This window comes from Bombina bombina, chromosome 7, assembly GCF_027579735.1.
Source record: "Bombina bombina isolate aBomBom1 chromosome 7, aBomBom1.pri, whole genome shotgun sequence".
In the NCBI taxonomy this organism is placed as follows: domain Eukaryota; kingdom Metazoa; phylum Chordata; class Amphibia; order Anura; family Bombinatoridae; genus Bombina; species Bombina bombina.
In genome coordinates, this window is record NC_069505.1 from 430,437,707 (window position 1) to 430,463,562 (window position 25,856).

A 25,856-nucleotide genomic window follows, 5' to 3' on the forward strand; every position below is an offset into this window, starting at 1 on the left:
TAGCAGCCTGTAGTGACACATGTACCCTGGTATAACATATTAGCAGCCTGTAGTGACACATGTACCCTGGTATAACACGCTAGCGGCCTATGGGGACACATGTACCCTGGTATAACACGCTAGCGGCCTGTAGTGACACATGTACCCTGGTATAACATATTAGCAGCCTGTAGTGACACATGTACCCTGGTATAACACGCTAGCGGCCTGTAGTGACACATGTACCCTGGTATAACATATTAGCAGCCTGTAGTGACACATGTACCCTGGTATAACACGCTAGCGACCTGTAGTGACACATGTACCCTGGTATAACACGCTAGCGACCTGTAGTGACACATGTACCCTGGTATAACACGCTAGCAGCCTGTAGTGACACATGTACCCTGGTATAACATATTAGCAGCCTGTAGTGACACATGTACCCTGGTATAACACGCTAGCGGCCTATGGTGACACATGTACCCTGGTATAACATATTAGCAGCCTGTAGTGACACATGTACCCTGGTATAACACGCTAGCGGCCTATGGTGACACATGTACCCTGGTATAACACGCTAGCGGCCTGTAGTGACACATGTACCCTGGTATAACATATTAGCAGCCTGTAGTGACACATGTACCCTGGTATAACACGCTAGCGGCCTGTAGTGACACATGTACCCTGGTATAACATATTAGCAGCCTGTAGTGACACATGTACCCTGGTATAACACGCTAGCGACCTGTAGTGACACATGTACCCTGGTATAACACGCTAGCAGCCTGTAGTGACACATGTACCCTGGTATAACATATTAGCAGCCTGTAGTGACACATGTACCCTGGTATAACACGCTAGCGGCCTATGGTGACACATGTACCCTGGTATAACATATTAGCAGCCTGTAGTGACACATGTACCCTGGTATAACACGCTAGCGGCCTATGGTGACACATGTACCCTGGTATAACACGCTAGCGGCCTATGGTGACACATGTACTCAGTGCAATAGCAGAGGTATCACCCTGGGGCATGAGTTGCTGTGCTATGTTTTTTACATTGTGTTTTCCTTTTTCATTTTCTTACAGTTGTCTTGAAGTTTGATTACGTGTTTGCTGAGAATGGAACCGTTCAGTACAAAGATGGACGACTTCTCTCTAGGCAGGTATGCACACGGCGCACTAAATACTCTTGTGCGGTGCCCCCAAGTGTCGAATCTAATGCATTCCTACACGGTTTACAGCAAAACATACTTTCTTTCTAATGACACAGTGAGTCCACGGATCATCATAATTACTGTTGGGAATATCACTCCTGGCCAGTAGGAGGAGGCAAAGAGCACCACAACAAAGCTGTTAAATACCACTTCCCTACCCACAAACCCCAGTCATTCTCTTTGCCTGTGCAAGGAGGTGGTAAAGTTTTAGGTGTCTGAAGATTCTTTAATCAAGAGTTTTTTGGTTTTTAAAGCAGAGCAGGTTTTTCTGTTTTTTATTAGGGTTTAGCTGTGTTCCACGTCAGTCTCTTCAGTAGAGCTGTGGTGGCTTTTAAGCACTTGGAAATTGGTGGGGTTTATTTCTCACCGTGCCTTCCATTTATGGTTGCTGCCCTGTCTTTGAAGCCTGATTAGGTTTAGTCAGTCTTTTATTCGTGTTCAATGGGTCTATGGGGAGAGGATGCCTTCTCATATCTGTGAGCTGCCCTGCTGCCAGGCAGATTGGAAGTCAGGTAAGTGTCTGTTTTTTATTTCTTTGAGCTTAAGAAGTTTAAGGCACTTTTCTGTTCTACTTGGGACCCGTAATTCCTATGTGCGGATTTTCCTTGGCAGTATGTGGGGAGGAGAGGCTGTGTACTTTGCAGCGATGTTGCTGCGTGTGTGTTATTTGCTTGTTACCGTCTTTTTCATACAGTAATGGAGGCCGGTCTGTTAGATACGCCCACGAATAGAAGGGGCGGTTTTCTGAGACACCAATTAAGTTTTTATTATTTCTTTGTTATTAATAAAGGTGTGATTCTTTTTGCACTTCTCGTCTCAGTCTGATTCCTGGCACCCTGACATTACGCAAGGGCCATGAATCCTGATGGTGCTAATAATCCACCTTTACCTACCATCATTTCCAGGATGGATGAACAGGATCACCGCTTGGATCAATTTGCACTAGCCCTGCAAACCCTGCTGACTCGCACTGCACATTTGGATCAAAGTGTCCTACAAGTTATGGCTGCTCCTGTTTCCGCTGCTGCACCTCGTCCTACCAGGAGCATGTCCAGTTCTGCACCTCTACCTCAGCGATATGGAGGCAATCCTATTCAGTGCAGAGGGTTTTTGAACCAGGTGGGCATTTACTTTGAGATGTTACCTCAGGAGTTTCCCTCTGACAGAGCTAAGGTGGGATTTCTCATCTCGTTACTCTCTGACACAGCTCTTGCCTGGGCTCATCCTTTGTGGGAGACTAATAAATCTGTGATTTCAAATTACCCTGAATTTGTGGCCTCCTTTCGAATGGTATTTGATGTTCCGGCTCGCTCCTCCTCTGCTGCTAAACAACTCATGTCCATTCAGCAAGGTACGAGATCTGTTGCTCAGTATGCCATTGAGTTCCGTACGCTTGTCGCAGAGGTAGGTTGGAACAATGAAGCCCTTGTTGCCGCCTTCTTTCATGGGCTCTCTGATGCGATTAAAGACGAAGTTGCTGCCAGAGATTTACCAGAGGATCTCGAGGCATTCGTGTCTTTTTCTTTTTTATCCTAATTGACATCAGACTCCGAGAGAGGCCCTCTTTCAAGGAGCACTTGCGGAAGCCTCCTACATGTTCGTTCCCACCCATGCCTCCCTCTCCTCCCTTGCCTCCTGGTCCCGAGTCACCAGGTACTGCTGAGCCGATGCAGTTGGGATTCACGCATCTTTCCACAGCGGAGAGAGCCTTTAGGAGGAGGGAGGGAGGGACTCTGCCTCTATTGTGGGTTACAGGGCCACCTTTTAAAGTCTTGTCCTACACGGCCAGGAAACGCTCGCACCTAAGGTCCTGTCGGGGGCAGACCTTGGGTGGTTTATCCTCGTCCCCGGAACCGCTAAAGGAGAAACCTTAGGTCACGGTTGTCCTTTCCTGGGTAGACTCCTCCATGGTCACCCAGTGCTCCCACCTATGCCAATTTATTTTTGGGATGGTAGGAGCACCTGACCGTGTTCTCAGATAACAATGCTAAATTCTTGGAAAAGATCCCGTTATGGATTCGCTACATCGATGATGCTCTGTTCTTATGGGAAGGAGATAGATCTGAATTAGATCATTTTTTTAAGATTTTGAATTCAAACAAACTGAATATCAAATTAACATATGAAGCAAGTACCAGCATAATCAACTTCTTAGATCTTCAAATCAAAAAAACCCAGACTGGAGAACTATCAATGGATGTATACCGCAAGAAAACCGCAACAAATAGCCTCTTGCACAGCTCAAGTGCACATGCACCTAACACAATAAAAGCATTACCAACAGGAGAATTTCTCAGAATGAGACGAAACTGTTCATCAGACAAAGATTATCAAATTAGAGCAAAAGAATTATCAGAGAGATTAAAAACAAGAGGCTATAGTAAAAGACTAATCAAAAAAAGCTGAATACCGCGCAAGATCTTCCAAAAGAAGTACACTTTTGGAGAAAAAGGAAAAACTAAAACAAGATGAAATAAGATTTATCTCAACATATAATCCTAAAAGCAGACAAATAAAGAATATACTTCAAAATAACTGGCATATTCTAAAATCAGATCCCATTCTATCCACAATTCTAAATGACAAAGTACAATCTGGATATAGAAGAACAAGAAATCTAAAAGATCTCCTAAGTCCAAGCCATTTAGAAGGAAAGAAAACCATTGGTTCAATTTCTAAAGGATCATATAAATGTAGCACCTGCAGTACATGCAGCTTCATGCTTAAAAAACAAAATATAATAGATCGCTTTCAGAAAATACATAAAATCAAAGAGTACATCAACTGTCAAACTGAGGGTGTCATTTACATTCTAACATGTAATTGTGCCAAAATGTACGTTGGAATGACGACAAGAAAGTTAAGAACGAGGCTATTGGAACATCTGCAAAATATCAAAAATGCCTCTATCTAACTGAGGGAAAACAGCTTACCTCAGTGGCTTGTCATTTCCTTCAGAAACATAATTCCAAACAGTCTGATTTGAAGTGCTATGGTATTCAAAACATCAAACTGGGAATAAGAGGAGGAAATATTGAGAAAACATTATTGCGAGCGGAAAGTAAATGGATTTTCCTATTGAATACAGTCCAACCAAATGGGCTAAATGAGCAGAATAATTTTTCTTCTTTTCTTTGAAATGGATCAACTTCAGAGATTTTAAATTTTGGAGAATATAGTCCAGACTACATATTAGGTAATATAGTTGTACTGTCAAATTTTCATCAAAAGAAACAGAGATTTTCTTTATTTTTAAAAAAAAATTCTTTATCTAAAAAATAATGCATGTATAAAAATATTAATTCATTTTTCAAGCAATGGTTACAATTAGAGATATAACAATGTGGATATATAATGACATTCTCTAATCTGTAATAAAGTGATTATTACAGGTATCACATAAGAATTATTCACACTAATAGTTAATACATGTCGGAAAATTTAAGTTGTGTCAATTTAAAAAAAAAAAAAGTTTTCCTCTTCACAAAAAAAGGTTTTTTAAAATAACACGATGTGCACATTTATAAGCACCTTTTTCTTTTAAATGAAACTGATCCTTTAAAAAACACAGAACCAAATATTTGTCTGAACACACACTTAATGGATGATTAAAATTACAAAGATTATTATTATTCATGCACAAAATTAATAGAATTGATATCCACAGTCGCTGTACACGTCACTATTTAACACTCAGGTAGGAATTCCACACATCACGAATATAGATGGTAAATAAATCATACATATCACCATGGTTCAAGTATATCACTTTGAAGGTTGGCATTTCCCAGTCAATATATATATATATATATATATATATATATATATATATATATATATATATCACTATCCTAACATAGGCATTGATTTCACATGTTGTCCACACATGTTATCTAAAATAGAGTAAAATTGTTATCAGAGGTTGAATAATGAGAACAGTAACAAAATAAATAAAAGTCATAATAACCAAAATATGCCATTTGAAATAAAAATGAAAAAAATGGAATCTTGACGCATTTATTGGGTGGGTAAATAAATAACACTAGGTAGGACGTGTCAATAAAGCGGCTGCTAACTTTTAAAGTACATGTCAAATATCATCGCCTATTTGAAAACTTTATTGACAACAAACCAACCTCCAAAGATAAACAAGACGATCTCTGTTTACTATTTAACATATGTTATGGAGGTCACTAAGAGGGTCGTGTTACTAACCACTCTCCAATGACTGAAGACAATCTCTGTTTACTTTTAACAGATGTTCCACATCATCGTCCAATAGGAAACCCTCCGTGTAACTACCCGCTCTTTAACGATACAGATGACAGTACATGTTTACTACGGAAACATATGTTTAACTGCATCATCCAATCAGAAACTCCAAATAATGATATCGTCACTTGAGGAGGAGTATGACTATATACTATCCAATGGATACTCCCAATTAGAATGACATCAAAGTTGTGGGCGTGGATTACATGCTACTTAAAGCCGACATCCAAGCGGCGCGATCATCCCTTGAATAAGCCGGTCCATGGCGAAACATGTCGGGTAGATTAGGGTCTTGGTGAGGAGTCCAAGGAGCTCCTGTGTTTTTAGTTAGCCTTATGCTATCCTCAAATTTACTGTAGTCGCTACCAATATCCTTCGTGGATTTTGTGTTGATATTTAGATACTTTTAATTCTACCAAGCATGTTAACAAGCTATTGCATAATTGCCACGCATGCTTATATTGAATCATAGTGTTTGTTGAAACTGTGTTACTTTAACACATTACTATGTATGTTAAATAACAGACCGTACAGCTGCCACGCATGCTCAAATTGAAACAACAAATGAAACCAACTAAAAATTCGGGCATAACAAAAGTAGACCGTAAACCTCAAGACCTTAGTTGACAAATATATGGGAATTGTATGGAAACGATTTTTACTCTGATATAAGTTAGATTACCACACATATAAACTGTGGTTCGAATACTACTACATACCCAAATACGCTACTGAAGTCTAAGCAAATGAGGTTGTGTTACAAACAGTTGTAACTCATTTAATGTGTACTGATACTTTGTTGATACGTTGGTAGGGAGGACCAACAATATACTGTATAACTGTTATGCATGCTCAATTTAAGGACAATTAAAACCAACAAAATTGTGATAAAATAGAGGTAAACAGAAGATTTCAAAGAGTAAGTCTGTTTGATAGATAGAGACTGTATGAAAACGGCTTAATTAAACACAAGCCTGAATACACATACAAACTGTTGTTTTCTATACTATCAGATATTTGAACAGATTATGTTACATTATAAACATCCAAACAAATGCAATATACTCTATGTTTACCAATAAATATATTTGTATCAAACCTCAACAATAAGGACAAAAGGATTAACTTTTGCCCAGAGGTAATGTGGATGGTAAGCAAATGCTTAAATGATACATGGTATTAACACACAGCAACCAACTGCCTTTGAGTGCAGAATATAAATCAATTCACTATTGATTAAGTTACTTAATATTTAACCCCCAAGGTTGTTGAGAGTACATACACACGCATATATATTGCAACTATCTATCATAGTTTAAAACCCCAACACGGAAATATCAAGGGGAAAGTAACGATCTTATTCAATTAAAAAGGACACAATGCTGGTATATATCCTGGCGTGCTGTCAAAGGCAAGCATAAATAGTACAAATAATTGAATCTATGTATATGAGAGTAACACATAATAATATCTAGGAGTATAAAGTGACCTACCGTGTATAAACTTCACAACAATTAACTTTTGTTGGTTACTTTAAGAAATCTATATTTTTACACAGATTACAATTGTTGGGCTAATATCAGTTTGTGTTTGCACATATATATTTCAGCAAGAAAGTATCTACTAATTAATTCTAATGAGGATACATAAGAGTGTTTTTAATAATTTTTCCTATTTTATGATATAACTAATAAAAGTTAAATTTTATATTCACTTCCACAAGCTCAAAACTGATGTCCTGATTAACTATATCTAGTTAAGGCCACCTAGAGTGCTATAAATGTATTCTTTTTAGAGCAAGTCCCTTCTTGCTCTCATCATTTCACCCAGGCTCTTGTTGACTCCGGTGCTGCGGGCTATTTCATTGACAGTGCTTTTGTATCAAAGCACTCCATTCCTGTATTGCCTCGGTCCATTCCGTTTGCTATTGAGGCCATTGATGGCAGGCCCCTTCCGCCCGCACTCGTTACTCACGAAACTGCTCCGCTATCCACGGCTGTTGGGTCTCTTTATTTTGAAACCTTCCAGTACCAGGTGATTACCTCTCGGAATTCTCTGGTTGTTCTGGGTTATCCCTGGCTCCAAAAGCACAATCCCAGTCTCGACTGGCACAGGTCCGAAATTTTGTCATGGTCTCCGCAATGTATTTCCACTTGTCTTCGGAAACCAGTCAGTCTTGTGCACTTCTTCAGTATCTCAAATGCCAGAGGAGTACCGAGAGTTCCTAGACGTTTTTGACAAGGTTTGTGCCGGTATGTTGCCTCCTCACTGGTCTTACGATTGTACCATAGACCTGCAACCCGGAGCCATTTCCCCTCGGGGCCGGGTTTACCCTCTGTCTGTTGCTGAGAATTGTGCTATGGAGGAGTATGTTGCTGATGCTCTGTCGCGGGGGATCATCCACAAATCCTGCTCTCCTTCAGGGGCTGGCTTCTTCTTTGTGAAGAAAAAGGGTGGCAAGTTAAGACCATGCATTGATTTATAGAGGTCTTAATCATCTTACCATTAAGAATGCTTACCCTGTTCCGCTCATTACGGAACTCTTTGACCGCCTCAAGGGAGCTACGGTCTTTTCTAAACTTGATTTGAGAGGAACGTACAATCTTGTTAGTATTAAGGAGGGCCACAAATGGAAAACAGCATTTAACATCAGGAGCGGGCATTATGAATATCTTGTAATGCCCTTTGGCCTATGTAATGCTCCTGTTGTTTTTCAGGAATTTATTAATGATGTCCTATGAGATATGTTGCAACAGTGTGTTGTGGTGTTCTTAGACGACATCCTCATACACTCACCCACACTTGAGGCTCATCGTTCTGATGTCACACGGGTACTTCAGAGACTACGTGAGAACGGCCTGTTTTGTAAACTCGAGAAATGTGAATTCCATCAGACTCAAGTAACCTTCCTATGTTATGTTATCTCCGTTGCAGGGTTCTCCATGGATCCTGACAAGTTGTCTGCAGTGGCCTCGCCCAGTTGGTCTTCGCTCTATTTAACGTTTTTTAAGCTTCGCCAATTACTATAGAAAGTTTATTAAAAACTTTTCTTCCTTGGTCAACCTATCACAGACATGACCCGTAAAGAGAATGATCCACTCCATTGGTCACCTACTGCCATTAAGGCCTTTGATAGTCTTAAGACTGCCTTTGCTGCTGCTCCAGAGAGGGTTTGGCTGTCCTCTCGAAACATGAACCTTTGTGTGCCTTCCAATAAACTGGCTCCTCGTTATGTTGGTCCTTTTCGAATACTCCGACAGATCAATCCTGTGGCTTACGCTCTTGACCTTCCTCCTGCAATGCACATCTCCAATGTTTTTCATGTCTCCCTCTTGAAACCATTGGTTTGTAATCGGTTTACCACTGTGTTGCCTCGTCCCGGTCCTATCTCTGTTGATAACCATGAAGAATATGAGGTCAGCAGCATTATTGACTCTCGTATGTCCAGGGGCCGCGTACAGAATTTGGTTCACTGGAGGGGCTACGGTCCTGATGACTGTTCATGGGTTCCCTCCTCTAATGTTCATGCTCCTGCCCTCCTCTGTGCCTTCCATGCCCGTTTTCCCAATAAGCCTTTTGTCCTCCCGCGGGGGAGAGGTCATTGAGGGGAGGGTACTGTTAAGGTTTTTTCCCTGCTTTGTTTGCCATGTGCTGCTGGCAGCCATTTTGGTTACCTTTTCTTGCTGAATCTGGTGCAGAGAGTGTGATGCTGCTCATTTCCTGCACACCCTCTTATGGCCAGACTGTTGTACATCATCCATGTGAGACAGGTTGCAGTCTCAGAATTGTGATGTCATCATTTATTATTTAAAGGGCCTCTATTCAGTATGCTTTGCCCTTGCGTTGCATCAGACCTGTTTGTGAGTTCCTGTTCCTGTGTATTACCTGGCTGTCTGATGTCCCTTCTGGTTCCTGACTCGGCTCGTCTGACAACTCGCTTTGGCTCCTGACTCGGCTTGTCTGACTACCAGCTCGGGCTTTGACTCCTGGCTTATTTGACTTGTGGACTTTTTATTATTTCTTTGTTATTAATAAAGGTGTGATTAATTTTGCACTTCTCGTCTCAGTCTGATTTCTGACACACAGATACAAATTAGTGTTCAAAAGTTTTCCTCCCATGGGCAGGTTCCTTCTCTCAAGATTATCTATAGACCAGATAAAGAGAGAGACGTTCTAACGTTGTGTCCAGGATCTTTCTGACCTGGGAGTGATATTTCCTGTTCCAAAAACAGGAGCAGGGTCTGGGATTTTACTCCAATCTGTTTGTGGTTCCCAAGAAGGAGGGGACTTTCAGACCAATTCTAGATCTCAAAAGTGTAAACAAAGAGTTCCGTCTTTCAAGATGGACACTATTCGCTCCATTTTTCCTCTGGTTCAAGAGGGCCAGTTTATGACAACAGTAGATTTGAAGGATGCATATTTGCATATTCCCATCCACAGGGACCATCACAAGTTTATGAGGTTTGCGTTTATAGACGGACACTTTTTCAGTTTGTGGCTGTTCCATTCGGTCTTGCAACGGCTCCCAGGATTTTCTCAAAGGTCCTGGGAGCATTGTTTTGGCGGTGCTACATTTGCGGGGGATTGCTGTGGTGCCTTATCTGGATGACATTCTGGTTCAGGCGCCATCTTTTCAACAAGCAAACTCCCACACAGAGATATTGTTATCTTTTCTACGTTCTCACGGATGGAAGGTGAATTTGGGAAAAAGTTCCTTGGTTCCCGCTACAAGGGTAGTGTTCTTGGGAACTATAATAGATTCCCTATCAATAAAAAATATTTCTGACAGAGGCCAGAAAAACAAAGATCTTCAACTCGTGTCTTGCCCTTCAGTCTATTCCTCTGCCGTCAGTGGTTCAGTGTATGGAGGTAATTGGTCTGTTATGGACATCATCCCATTTGTGTGGTTCCATCTCGGGCCTTTGCAGTTATGTATGCTCAGCCAGTGGAACAGGGATTATGTGGACTTGTCTCTGCATATAATTCCGGATCAGGCGGCAAGAAAATCCCTCCCGTGGTGGTTGTCTAAGGATCATCTCTCCCAGGGAACCTGCTTCTGCAGGCCTACCTGGGTGATTGTGACCATGGATGCCAGCCTACTTGGATGGGGAGCAGTCTAGGGCTTATTTAGGGCTTAGGGTCTATGGTCTTCAGAGGAGTCGGTTCTTCCCATAAACATCCTAGAGCTGAGGGCAATTTTCAGTCCTCTTCTGGCCTGGCCTCAGTTAGCTTCAGTCCAGTTTATCAGGTTTCAGTTGGACAACATAACTTCGGTGGCTTACATCAATCATCAGGGAGGAACTCAGAGTTCCTTGGCAATGACAGAGGTTTCCAAGATTATTCAGTGGGCGGAGACCCACAACTGCTGTCTGTCTGCGATTCACATTCCAGGGTTGGACAATTCGGAAGCAGATTTTCTGAGCAGACAGACTTTTCATCCGGGGGAGTGGGAGCTTCACCCGGAGGTGTTTTCAAGCTTGATTCTCAAGTGGGGCCGGCCGGAGCTGGATCTCATATGGCATCTCGTCAGAATGCCAAGCTCTCGAGGTACGGGTCTCGGTCGAGGGATCCTCAGGCTCTACTGATAGATGCTCTGGTGGTTCCTTGGAATTTCGGTCTTTCATACGTGTTTCCTCCATTCCCTGGGTCATTGCTCGATCAGACAGGAGAGGGCGTCAGTGATTCTCATCGCACCAGCGTGGCCTTGCAGAATCTAGTATGCAGATCTGGTGGAGATGTCATCTCTTCCACTGTGGAGACTTCCGTTAAGGAAGGACCTTCTACTTCAGGGGCCCTTCCTTCATCCAAATCCCGTCCTTCATCCAAATCCCGTTTCTCTGAAGCTGACTGCTTGGAGATTGAACGCTTGATATTATCTAAGCGGGAGTTTTCTGAGGCGGTCATTGAGACTATGATTCAGGCTCGTAAGCCTGTGACTAGAAATATTTACTATAAGATATGTCATAAATATCTGTATTGGTGTGAATCCAGAGGGTTCTCTTGGAGTAGAGTTAGGATTCCTAGGATTTTGTCTTTTCTCCAGGAGGGTCTTGACAAGGGTTTATCTGCAAGTACCTTGAAGGGTCAAATTTCTGCTTTATTTTGTTACACAAGCATCTGGTGGATGTGCAAGAAGTTTAATCTTTTTGTCAGGACCTGGTCGGAATCCGACCTATGCTTAAGTTTGTTACTCCTCCTTGGAGTCTTAATCTTAATCTGTTTGAGCCTATGCATTCTTAGGATATTAAGATGTTATCCTGGAAGGTTTTGTTTTTGGTTGCTATTTCTTCAGCTCGAAGAGTTTCGGAGCTTACAGCGTTGCAGTAACCTTACCTTATTTTTCACTCTGATAAAGTAGTTCTGCGTACTGCCTTGGGTTTTCTTCCCAAGGTTGTTTCTGATAAGAATATTAATCAAGAAATCGTTGTTCCTTCTTTGTGTCCTAATCCTTCCTCTGATAAGGAACGTTTGTTGCACAACCTGGATGTGGTTCGTGCATTGAAATATTATTTGCAGACGACTAAGGATTTTTGTCAGTCTTCTTCTTTGTTTGTTGTTTTTTTCTGGGAAGCGCAACGGTCAGAAAGCTACGGCTGCTTCACTTCACTTTTATTCGCTTGGCATATGAGACTGCTGGACAGCGGCCTCCTGAGAAAATCACAGCTCATTCCACGAGGGCTGTTTCTTCTTTTTGGGCCTTCAAAAATGAAGCTTCTGTGGAAGAGATTTGCAAGGCTGCCACTTGGTCCTCTTTACACACTTTTTCTAAATTTTCTAAATTTGATACTTTTGCTTCAGCTGAGGCTTCTTTTGGGAGAAAGGTTCTTTAAGCAGTGGTGCCTTCTGTTTAGGTTAACTGTCTTGTCCCTCCCTTATCATCTGTGTCCTCTGGCTTGGGTATTGGTTCCCAACAGTAATTATGATGATCCGTGGACTCACCGTGTCATTAGAAAGAAAAGAAAATGTATGCTTACCTGATAAATGTATTTATTTCTTGACACGGTGAGTCCACGGCCCGTCCTGTATTTTTCAGACAGTTTTTTTTTCTATAAACCTCAGGCACCTCTGCACCTTATGTTACTTCCTTTCTCTTTGGTCGAATGACTGGGGTTTGTGGGTAGGGAAGTGATATTTAACAGCTTTGCTGTGGTGCACTTTGCCTCCTCCTGTTGGCCAGGAGTGATATTCCCAACAGTAATTATGATGATCCATGGACTCGCTGTGTGCACTTTATAACAAACTGAAGTAGGCTCAAGAGGGTACACGTGTCTTGTGCATTATATAACATACTGAAGTAGGCTCAAGGTGGTGCATGTGTCTTGTACACTATATAAGATACTGAAGTAGGTCAAGGTGGTGCACATGCCTTGTACACTATATAACATACTTAAGTAGGCTCAAGAGGGTGCACATGTTTTGTGTACTATATAACATATTGAGGTAGACTTAGGAGTGTGCACTTGTCTTGTGCACTATATGGCATACTGAGGTAGGCTGAGAAATGTGCATGCATCTTGTCTAGAGATGAAAAGATAATGCAGAGCAAAGTGCTCTTACAAGTTGAAAGTCATTTTGTGACATTGTGAAAATAAAATGCAGTGTGTATAAAAGTATTATGCTTGAAATAAAAGTGCAGCTTATTTAGTAAATAATAAACTAATTTAGCTTTCTAATACTTTTAATTTTACAAATGAAAATACAAGGATTATGTTAAGACAACGTGAACTATAAGGAACCTCTTCTGCATGTACATGAGAGCACCCCCCCCCCCCCAAACAAAGAGATACAAAAGAAACCATCAAAATAACAAAACTAAGGACATTACTTTGTCTTCTTAAATCCTCCAATTGATTCATAGTACCAGAGAAAGCTCTCCAGACCCCTAAAGCACTTCAGCTAAAGTATAGGAGGTCCCGCAAGATGGGAACGCCCCCTGGTTATTAAGCTGACAGCTAGGGGGTCTTCCGATCTCAGTATGAAAGAACTATAGTCCTCTATGTAGGGTCCGATGATCTAAAGCGCTCCGCTCTGGTGAGATGATCTAAAGCTCTCTGCTTGGGTAAGATTATCTAAAGCTCTCTGCTCAGGTGAGATGATCTCACCCGAGAAGATAGCTTTAGATCATCTCACCTGAGCAGAGAGCTTTAGATCATCTCACCTGAGCAGAGAGCTTTAGATCATCTCCCCTGAGCAGAGAGCTTTAGATCATCTCACCTGAGCAGAGAGCTTTAGATCATCTCACCTGAGCAGAGAGCTTTAGATCATCTCACCTGAACAGAGAGCTTTAGATCACCTCAGCACAGAGCTTTAGATCATCTCACCTGAGGAGAGAGCTTTAGATCAGCTCACCTGAGCAGAGAGCTTTAGATCAGCTCACCTGAGCAGAGAGCTTTAGATCAGCTCACCTGAGCAGAGAGCTTTAGATCAGCTCACCTGAGCAGAGAGCTTTAGATCAGCTCACCTGAGCAGAGAGCTTTAGATCAGCTCACCTGAGCAGAGAGCTTTAGATCAGCTTACCTGAGCAGAGAGCTTTAGATCAGCTCACCTGAGCACAGAGCTTTAGATCAGCTCACCTGAGCACAGAGCTTTAGATCATCTCGCCTGAGCAGAGAGCTTTAGATCATCTCGCCTGAGCAGAGAGCTTTAGATCATCTCACCTCAGCACAGAGCTTTAGATCATCTCACCTGAGGAGAGAGCTTTAGATCATCTCACCTGAGCAGTGAGCTTTAGATCATCTCACCTGAGCAGTGAGCTTTAGATCATCTCACCTGAGCAGTGAGCTTTAGATCATCTCACCTGAGCAGAGAGCTTTAGATCATCTCACCTGAGCAGAGAGCTTTAGATCATCTCACCTGAGCAGAGAGCTTTAGATCATCTCACCTAAGCACAGAGCTTTAGATCATCTCACCTAAGCACAGAGGTTTAGATCATCTCACTTTAGCAGAGAGCTTTAGATAATCTCACCTCAGCAGAGAGCTTTAGATCATCCCACTTCAGCAGATAGCTTTAGATCATCTCACCTCAGCACAGAGCTTTAGATCATCTCACCTCAGCACAGAGCTTTAGATCATCTCACCTCAGCAGAGAGCTTTAGATCATCTCACCTCAGCACAGAGCTTTAGATCATCTCACCTCAGCACAGAGCTTTAGATCATCTCACCTCAGCACAGAGCTTTAATTAATCATCTCACCTGAGCAGAGAGCTTTAGATCATATCACCTGAGCAGAGAGCTTTAGATCATCTCACCTGAGCAGAGAGCTTTAGATCATCTCACCTGAGCAGAGAGCTTTAGATCATCTCACCTGAGCAGAGAGCTTTAGATCATCTCACCTGAGCAGAGAGCTTTAGATCATCTCACCTGAGCAGAGAGCTTTAGATCATCTCACCTGAGCAGAGCGCTTTAGATCATCTCACCTGAGCAGAGAGCTTTAGATCATCTCACCTGAGCAGAGAGCTTTAGATCATCTCACCTGAGCAGTGAGCTTTAGATCATCTCACCTTAGCAGTGAGCTTTAGATCATCTCACCTTAGCAGTGAGCTTTAGATCATCTCACCTGAGCAGAGAGCTTTAGATCATCTCACCTTAGCAGTGAGCTTTAGATCATCTCACCTGAGCAGAGAGCTTTAGATGATCTCACCTGAGCAGTGAGCTTTAGATCATCTCACCTGAGCAGAGAGCTTTAGATCATCTCACCTGAGCAGAGAGCTTTAGATCATCTCACCTGAGCAGAGCGCTTTAGATCATCTCACCTGAGCAGAGCGCTTTAGATCATCTCACCTGAGCAGAGCGCTTTAGATAATCTCACCTGAGCAGAGAGCTTTAGATAATCTCACCTGAGCAGTGAGCTTTAGATCATCTCACCTTAGCAGTGAGCTTTAGATCATCTCACCTTAGCAGTGAGCTTTAGATCATCTCACCTGAGCAGAGAGCTTTAGATGATCTCACCTGAGCAGAGAGTTTTAGATCATCTCACCTTAGCAGTGAGCTTTAGATCATCTCACCTGAGCAGAGAGCTTTAGATGATCTCACCTGAGCAGAGAGCTTTAGATGATCTCACCTGAGCAGAGAGTTTTAGATCATCTCACCTGAGCAGAGAGCTTTAGATCATCTCACCTGAGCAGAGAGCTTTAGATGATCTCACCTGAGCAGTGAGCTTTAGATCATCTCACCTTAGCAGTGAGCTTTAGATCATCTCACCTGAGCAGTGAGCTTTAGATCATCTCACCTGAGCAGAGAGCTTTAGATGATCTCACCTGAGCAGAGAGCTTTAGATGATCTCACCTGAGCAGAGAGCTTTAGATCATCTCACCTGAGCAGAGAGTTTTAGATCATCTCACCTGAGCAGAGAGCTTTAGATGATCTCACCTGAGCAGAGAGTTTTAGATCATCTCACCTGAGCAGAGAGCTTTAGATCATCTAAAGCTCTATAGTTCGTGGGGTCCTTTTTTTAGAAACACAAATGATATGATAAATGTTTATGTTGCTATGAAGTGTTCTCACAATACAAGGTCTAAATAAAACCCCCAAAGATTTTGTGTGATTTCTCTCCATGCTGACGAGGTTTAGATTATCGGGCCGTAATGTGTTGTCAGAAATTGAAGCATTGGCCAATTCTTCCCTATCAGAAGAATCTGATTGGGCAACTGCTCGCAGAAGAATATATTGCTCTTGCAAGAGCTTGACCAACTTTTTCCTGATATTCAGGTGTCATCTTATCTATAAATGAAGATATTGTGTATTTTTGGAAGCCGTTGATTACAACACTTGCTTACATGAAGATGCTACTGGTGGAGAAGCCCTTTGGGATGATGTAGCTGTTATAGAAAGAGCAGAAAGTGTCTCTTAAAGGGAAACATTAGAGGGAAAAGTTACTGGCACTTTTATTGCTATGACCCTCCTTATTTAATGCCATTCAGTATTTTTAATGTCTTTAGGACAATGCTGCCCCCTGCTCACTCGTGGCCAGACGGCCAATAGCAGGGTCCCTCAATCATCCGTATCGTATCAGGATGATTTCAGTCCACCACCTGAAAAGTGGCAGAAAAGTTAAGGAACGGCGCTTCTTAACTTACGTTTCTGACGGACGAGAGACGATGGGCGTCGATGCAGCATCTGCTGCTTAATAAATTCACCCCATAGCCTAACAGAGAGTTGGAAACAACTCAATCACCTACAGCAACAAAATGGAGCCCACAAGCAAAATAAACTGAAAGCTTTTTCCCTGCAATGTCCTAAATACAGATTCCTCTTTTAACTGTGAAGCATCCTCAGTATTTTCTTAGTATCTGAATTGTATTGCCGGATTTGCTTGTCTTCAGGGTTCAGGAATGGCAATGATGAGTAGACATGTGCGATTAGTTTTGTTCCGAATCTAAATTCGGTCGAATTCGCAAAATTCAGAGATTCGAATCGATTTGAATTTCCAAATTACCTTAGCAACAAAACTAAACTAATCTGAATGCATTTGTAATGAATAAATCCGAATTAGTTTGGATGCATTCGAATGGCCATGGACTAATCACAATTCAGCATAACAATTAAATTTAGTGAGATAGAACAGTGAAATTATTCCGTTTATGTAACTTGGAACCATCTAAATCAACATAACACATACCGAACTTCATGGATCCGAAACTAATACTGTACATTCAAATGCATTCAAAAGTATCCGAATCCGAAACCAATGCATTCGAATGTATCCGAAACGAACCGAAACAAATTTTTCCAATGTGCACATGTCTAATGTTGAGATTTTATGTCCCAAATAAATCCTTCATAAAAATAGTCATCTTATATAGTTTGTAGAAGTAATATTGGAGGTTTAAATATATGAACAAAATGTCATGAACATATTATTTATAAATTGTAAAAGAGCATATTGCATACTGTGACGGACCGCCTGGTACCCCGAATAAGTACCTCCGTCAGAACACTTCCCTTGTCCTGGACATCCCTTTATCCAGAGCAATAGCTCCTGGTATCTCCCTTTGACAGCAGTCTAAAGTTATAGAGGTGAACAGAACTGAGGCAACACTCAGGGGTCTGAACACAAAAAGAACACTTTATTTAAAAGCAGCACACAGATTTATATACCCTGGAATTCCAGAGTCACAGAGCTTCAGGTTACAGAGGGCATTGGTTAAACATGACCTTTTAAGTCGTCAAGTTCCGGCCCCCGAATTATACCAACCCACAACCACCTTTCCATCCCTAAAGTAAGACACAGGAGACATCATCTTGGTATAAAATTGGCCGCAGCACCTTTATTAAATAACAAGAAAACCTTTGTTAAGCGTTAATAAATACCACATTAAAAACCCAGTATTCTTAAATAACTTTTTCTTTAACAATATTAAAATTACCACAAAACTGTACCATCCCCCAGCGGTGCTAGTTTCCTTATTAATTAGCAACATGGCCGTTACACCGTCAGGACTCAACTATGTAATTGCTGAGCCCGTTACAAAACTCACTCCACCTAATAGGGAACCCCTTGCCCCTATAAGAACACCATTGCACACTCACCCCATGGAGAGGCAACTTGTTCAAACCCCCCACATTCACTTGGCCATATTCCTTCCTCGCTACCCGAGAACTAGCACCCCCGCCAAAGACTGACCTGATGTTATCAGACCAGACCCGCCAAACCCAACAATTCTCTCAAAGATTCCTTAAAGTCCATTATAAAAAGCTGCAGACCAAATTGATTAAGGTGCACACCGTCTCTCAAATAAAACTCCCCAGATCCCACCTGCTCCAAATCAGGGTAGTAAGCCACCACACCCCCGATCCTTCTAATAAAAGATCCAATCAACTTATTAATTTTCCTTCTACTGCGCTCCAACGTGTCATGGTCCCAAGCCGCCCTCCACACCAACCTTGGCACCATCTGAGACCAAATAATTTGCAATGCCGGGTGAAGATCCTTCATTCTCCCCAAGTCTCTCTTGATTCTCCTAACAAGCTCCCGCTGGGACATAAAGCCTAAATCATTGCCCCCCAAGTGCACTATCAACACATCCGGAGGAGAAAATTGCCTACAGTAATCCATGAGCAAAGGCAACAAACTCTCCCACCGCAGACCCCTGACCCCCAACCATTTTACCTCCCACTGGGCAACCCAACTGAAGGCCGTCAACTTTTCTCCGTCCCTCAGATCTGGCCCAGTAAATGAGTGCCCCATCACCCAAACACTCTTCACACCTGGGAACAAAAGACAAAGAAATACCATTAAGAAGCGCAATCTCCCCCACTAACCCCCAGCTCAGGTCGCACATACGACCTATACCTTGCGGACTCCCATCTCCCAATATGTTTAACCACATCCTCCTGCAATCCCAGCACAGAGGCCTCAGTTGCCGCCCCGATACGGAAAGAGTGGGACCCAAACTCCTTCGGGGACAGCCCTAAAACACTGATAGCTCCTTTCAACACTGCCCTAAACTGATATTGTGATAGGAAGGACCCATCCGAATGAATTAACAACGGGCCCCCCTGCGCAGGCCGTATGGCTGCATAATACGACAACACTCTACAGGGACAAACCTCATTGCCACTAGGAAATAAAAGTATACTTCTCCCCTTCCCGTACTGGTCAGTTTTACTATGCCTCAAGAACATATCCACCCTGTCATTACCCCACAAGACATCCTCCACCCACATACCACCCGGCGCCCGTTTGCTCGGGCTAACCAACTCAGAAATCCGGAAGGCCCCGAAAAAAGCTAAGACGAAGGCCGTGCGAATAAAGAAATCTCAAAGGGGGAAAAACAAATACTGGGCAGGATGCCACAAATTCTCACCAATAATGCAAATGTAATGGGCCTCCTATTATCAATCCTTCGACCCTTCTTCTAAAGCCCCTTGAGGACTTGCCTAATCCAAAAAGCTTTGGTCACATCCCCGAGGTCCAACATCCTAAATCTGAAAGCTAAGGCCGACAGCCTCCTATCCATACTAGATGATGACAGACCCAAGCCACCCCAATGCCACAACCACTCTAAGAGGCAGCCTGTAACACCCCTTCTCTAGCCCCATGCCGCCTCAATCAGTCCTCCCAGTCACTACAAACTCTAACATAGGCCGACCAAGTACCTGGAGCCAATGAACTCTTCAAAAGTCCAGCCAGTCCTCCTCCCCAAGCCTCCATAGCTGATCCAGACACCGATTCCCCTCCACGTCTGCCTGAGGGGCCAACTCCCGAAAATGACTCCACTGAAATCGAGATAGAGCGTCTGCAATCAGATTACATTTGCCAGGTATATGCTTGGCTCTAACCAACACATTCAGGCGCAGACATTTCAGCACCAACAACCTCAGTAAATGCAAAACAGGGGGGGGGAAGAAGCAGAAAGAGTGTTAACAGCCGACACCACACCCGTATTATCCATGTGAAACAGGATAGATTTGTTACCCAACTCCCCCTCCCAGACGAACAATGCCACAATGATGGGGAACAGTTCCAGGAACACCAGATTACGGACCAACTCTGACATTGCCCAGTCCTGCGGCCAAGCGGCCGCACACCAGTGTCCCTGGAAATAGGCCCCAAACCCATGGCCCCAGCAGCACCGGTAACCACGTCCAACTCAAAGTTAGACACTCAAGACTCCAGGAACAAAGCCACCCCATTGAAGTCCTTCAGGAACAGCAACCAAACCAGGAAATCATCTTTCAACCCCCTCTTAACTCTCACAAAGTGATGAGGCTTCCGAACCCCTGCCGTAGCCAACGACATTCTCCTGGAAAACACCCTCTCTATTGGAATTATTCGGTAGGCGAAATTCAACTTTCCCAAAAGGGATTGAAGTTCCCTCAACGTCACCTTGGACAGGCCAAGGAACCTCCGAATCATGCCCAACAAGTCATCAATCTTGTCGCGAGGCAACTGGCACTCCATCCTATCCGAGTCAATAGTGATGCCCAAAAAATTGAGCACCGTCACCGGTCCTTTCTCAAAAGCACCTCAAACTCCCTAGCCACCAAATAGAAACAGTCCCTCATCCCCCCACAAACCACCGATCCGGCCGGGCCCACAAACAAAAAATCATCCAGGTAGTGTACAACTGATGAAAACCCCGACCGGACCTTCACGACCCACTCCAGGAACGTGCTAAAGCACTCAAACAAGGAGCACGAAATGGAACACCCCATGGAGAGGCAGAGATCCACATAATATGCCCCATTGAAACAGCAACCCAGGAGGTAATGGGAAGGATGCACAGGCAATAACTGAAAGGCCGCCTCGATATCGATCTTGGCCAACAACGCCAAAGGACCAGACTCCTTCACGAGTGCAACAGCCCGATCAAAAGATGTATACAATACCGAAGCCAGCTCATCCGGAATACCGTCATTCACAGAATCCCCTTTTGGGAAGGACAGGTGATGAATCAACCTGAACTTCCCCGGGTCCTTCTTAGGGACCACACCGAGAGGTGAAATGCGCAAATGAGGAATGAGACCTCCTTATCCAATTTCTCCCTCAATTCCGCCGTGAGATGCATACCCAAAGGGCCTATGGAACAAAGACAGGACCGCGACAAGGCAGTGTCCGCAATCTTAAGCTCCGGTCCCACCGACCCCTTCCCGACTACACTGACAGCAGCAGGGGGGGCCACCGCGACAGATGGGCCCTGGGCGGGGAACGCCTCTGCAGGCCCTGGCCCGACCGATGCAAGTTCCACCGAGACAGAACCTAAGTCCGCGGCAGGCGGAGGGACCCAAGAACTGGCCACAACCCCAGTGCTCCCACCTATGCCAATTTATTTTTGGGATGGTAGGAGCACCTGACCGTGTTCTCAGATAACAATGCTAAATTCTTGGAAAAGATCCCGTTATGGATTCGCTACATCGATGATGCTCTGTTCTTATGGGAAGGAGATAGATCTGAATTAGATCATTTTTTTAAGATTTTGAATTCAAACAAACTGAATATCAAATTAACATATGAAGCAAGTACCAGCATAATCAACTTCTTAGATCTTCAAATCAAAAAAACCCAGACTGGAGAACTATCAATGGATGTATACCGCAAGAAAACCGCAACAAATAGCCTCTTGCACAGCTCAAGTGCACATGCACCTAACACAATAAAAGCATTACCAACAGGAGAATTTCTCAGAATGAGACGAAACTGTTCATCAGACAAAGATTATCAAATTAGAGCAAAAGAATTATCAGAGAGATTAAAAACAAGAGGCTATAGTAAAAGACTAATCAAAAAAAGCTGAATACCGCGCAAGATCTTCCAAAAGAAGTACACTTTTGGAGAAAAAGGAAAAACTAAAACAAGATGAAATAAGATTTATCTCAACATATAATCCTAAAAGCAGACAAATAAAGAATATACTTCAAAATAACTGGCATATTCTAAAATCAGATCCCATTCTATCCACAATTCTAAATGACAAAGTACAATCTGGATATAGAAGAACAAGAAATCTAAAAGATCTCCTAAGTCCAAGCCATTTAGAAGGAAAGAAAACCATTGGTTCAATTTCTAAAGGATCATATAAATGTAGCACCTGCAGTACATGCAGCTTCATGCTTAAAAAACAAAATATAATAGATCGCTTTCAGAAAATACATAAAATCAAAGAGTACATCAACTGTCAAACTGAGGGTGTCATTTACATTCTAACATGTAATTGTGCCAAAATGTACGTTGGAATGACGACAAGAAAGTTAAGAACGAGGCTATTGGAACATCTGCAAAATATCAAAAATGCCTCTATCTAACTGAGGGAAAACAGCTTACCTCAGTGGCTTGTCATTTCCTTCAGAAACATAATTCCAAACAGTCTGATTTGAAGTGCTATGGTATTCAAAACATCAAACTGGGAATAAGAGGAGGAAATATTGAGAAAACATTATTGCGAGCGGAAAGTAAATGGATTTTCCTATTGAATACAGTCCAACCAAATGGGCTAAATGAGCAGAATAATTTTTCTTCTTTTCTTTGAAATGGATCAACTTCAGAGATTTTAAATTTTGGAGAATATAGTCCAGACTACATATTAGGTAATATAGTTGTACTGTCAAATTTTCATCAAAAGAAACAGAGATTTTCTTTATTTTTAAAAAAAAATTCTTTATCTAAAAAATAATGCATGTATAAAAATATTAATTCATTTTTCAAGCAATGGTTACAATTAGAGATATAACAATGTGGATATATAATGACATTCTCTAATCTGTAATAAAGTGATTATTACAGGTATCACATAAGAATTATTCACACTAATAGTTAATACATGTCGGAAAATTTAAGTTGTGTCAATTTAAAAAAAAAAAAAGTTTTCCTCTTCACAAAAAAAGGTTTTTTAAAATAACACGATGTGCACATTTATAAGCACCTTTTTCTTTTAAATGAAACTGATCCTTTAAAAAACACAGAACCAAATATTTGTCTGAACACACACTTAATGGATGATTAAAATTACAAAGATTATTATTATTCATGCACAAAATTAATAGAATTGATATCCACAGTCGCTGTACACGTCACTATTTAACACTCAGGTAGGAATTCCACACATCACGAATATAGATGGTAAATAAATCATACATATCACCATGGTTCAAGTATATCACTTTGAAGGTTGGCATTTCCCAGTCAATATATATATATATATATATATATATATATATATATATATATATATCACTATCCTAACATAGGCATTGATTTCACATGTTGTCCACACATGTTATCTAAAATAGAGTAAAATTGTTATCAGAGGTTGAATAATGAGAACAGTAACAAAATAAATAAAAGTCATAATAACCAAAATATGCCATTTGAAATAAAAATGAAAAAAATGGAATCTTGACGCATTTATTGGGTGGGTAAATAAATAACACTAGGTAGGACGTGTCAATAAAGCGGCTGCTAACTTTTAAAGTACATGTCAAATATCATCGCCTATTTGAAAACTTTATTGACAACAAACCAACCTCCAAAGATAAACAAGACGATCTCTGTTTACTATTTAACATATGTTATGGAGGTCACTAAGAGGGTCGTGTTACTAACCACTCTCCAATGACTGAAGACAATCTCTGTTTACTTTTAACAGATGTTCCACATCATCGTCCAATAGGAAACCCTCCGTGTAACTACCCGCTCTTTAACGATACAGATGACAGTACATGTTTACTACGGAAACATATGTTTAACTGCATCATCCAATCAGAAACTCCAAATAATGATATCGTCACTTGAGGAGGAGTATGACTATATACTATCCAATGGATACTCCCAATTAGAATGACATCAAAGTTGTGGGCGTGGATTACATGCTACTTAAAGCCGACATCCAAGCGGCGCGATCATCCCTTGAATAAGCCGGTCCATGGCGAAACATGTCGGGTAGATTAGGGTCTTGGTGAGGAGTCCAAGGAGCTCCTGTGTTTTTAGTTAGCCTTATGCTATCCTCAAATTTACTGTAGTCGCTACCAATATCCTTCGTGGATTTTGTGTTGATATTTAGATACTTTTAATTCTACCAAGCATGTTAACAAGCTATTGCATAATTGCCACGCATGCTTATATTGAATCATAGTGTTTGTTGAAACTGTGTTACTTTAACACATTACTATGTATGTTAAATAACAGACCGTACAGCTGCCACGCATGCTCAAATTGAAACAACAAATGAAACCAACTAAAAATTCGGGCATAACAAAAGTAGACCGTAAACCTCAAGACCTTAGTTGACAAATATATGGGAATTGTATGGAAACGATTTTTACTCTGATATAAGTTAGATTACCACACATATAAACTGTGGTTCGAATACTACTACATACCCAAATACGCTACTGAAGTCTAAGCAAATGAGGTTGTGTTACAAACAGTTGTAACTCATTTAATGTGTACTGATACTTTGTTGATACGTTGGTAGGCAGGACCAACAATATACTGTATAAGTGTTATGCATGCTCAATTTAAGAACAATTAAAACCAACAAAATTGCGATAAAATAGAGGTAAACAGAAGATTTCAAAGAGTAAGTCTGTTTGATCGATAGAGACTGTATGAAAACGGCTTAATTAAACACAAGCCTGAATACAAATACAAACTGTTGTTTTCTATACTATCAGATATTTGAACAGATTATGTTACATTATAAACATCCAAACAAATGCAATATACTCTATGTTTACTAATAAATATATTTGTATCAAACCTCAACAATAAGGACAAAAGGATTCACTTTTGCCCAGAGGTAATGTGGATGGTAAGCAAATGCTTAAATGATACATGGTATTAACACACAGCAACCAACTGCCTTTGAGTGCAGATTATAAATCAATTCACTATTCATTAAGTTACTTAATATTTAACCCCCAAGGTACAGTATATTGCAACTATCTATCATAGTTTAAAACCCCAACACAGAAATATCAAGGGGCAAGTAACGATCTTATTTAATTAAAAAGGACACAATGCTGGTATATGTCCTGGTGTGCTGTCAAAGCCAAGCATAAATACCACAAATAATGGAATCTATGTATATGAGAGTAACACATAATAATATCTAGAAGCACAAAGTGACCTACCATGTATAAACTTCACAACAATTAACTTTTGTTGGTTACTTTAAGAAAACTATATTTTTACACAGATTACAATTGTTGGGCTAATATCAGTTTGTGTTTGCACATATATATTTCAGCAAGAAAGTATCTACTAATTAATTCTAATGAGGATACATAAGAGTGTTTTTAATAATTTTTCCTATTTTATGATATAACTAATAAAAGTTAAATTTTATATTCACTTCCACAAGCTCAAAACTGATGTCCTGATTAACTATATCTAGTTAAGGCCACCTAGAGTGCTATAAATGTATTCTTTTTAGAGCAAGTCCCTTCTTGCTCTCATCATTTCACCCAGGCTCTTGTTGACTCCGGTGCTGCGGGCTATTTCATTGACAGTGCTTTTGTATCAAAGCACTCCATTCCTGTATTGCCTCGGTCCATTCCGTTTGCTATTGAGGCCATTGATGGCAGGCCCCTTCCGCCCGCACTCGTTACTCACGAAACTGCTCCGCTATCCACGGCTGTTGGGTCTCTTTATTTTGAAACCTTCCAGTACCAGGTGATTACCTCTCGGAATTCTCTGGTTGTTCTGGGTTATCCCTGGCTCCAAAAGCACAATCCCAGTCTCGACTGGCACAGGTCCGAAATTTTGTCATGGTCTCCGCAATGTATTTCCACTTGTCTTCGGAAACCAGTCAGTCTTGTGCACTTCTTCAGTATCTCAAATGCCAGAGGAGTACCGAGAGTTCCTAGACGTTTTTGACAAGGTTTGTGCCGGTATGTTGCCTCCTCACTGGTCTTACGATTGTACCATAGACCTGCAACCCGGAGC

At 41.6% G+C, this 25,856-nt stretch overlaps 1 protein-coding gene across 1 annotated transcript in view; it reads left to right on the top strand.

Moving 5' to 3' along the window:
- PMM1 (phosphomannomutase 1) overlaps window positions 1-25,856 on the top strand; it is a 97,087-nt gene that overhangs the window by 42,303 nt on the left and 28,928 nt on the right. Inside the window, exon 3 of the mRNA XM_053721318.1 lies at window positions 1,074-1,150. Within this exon, the coding sequence (XP_053577293.1) occupies window positions 1,074-1,150 (77 nt within the window). The remainder of the gene's footprint in view (window positions 1-1,073; window positions 1,151-25,856) is intronic.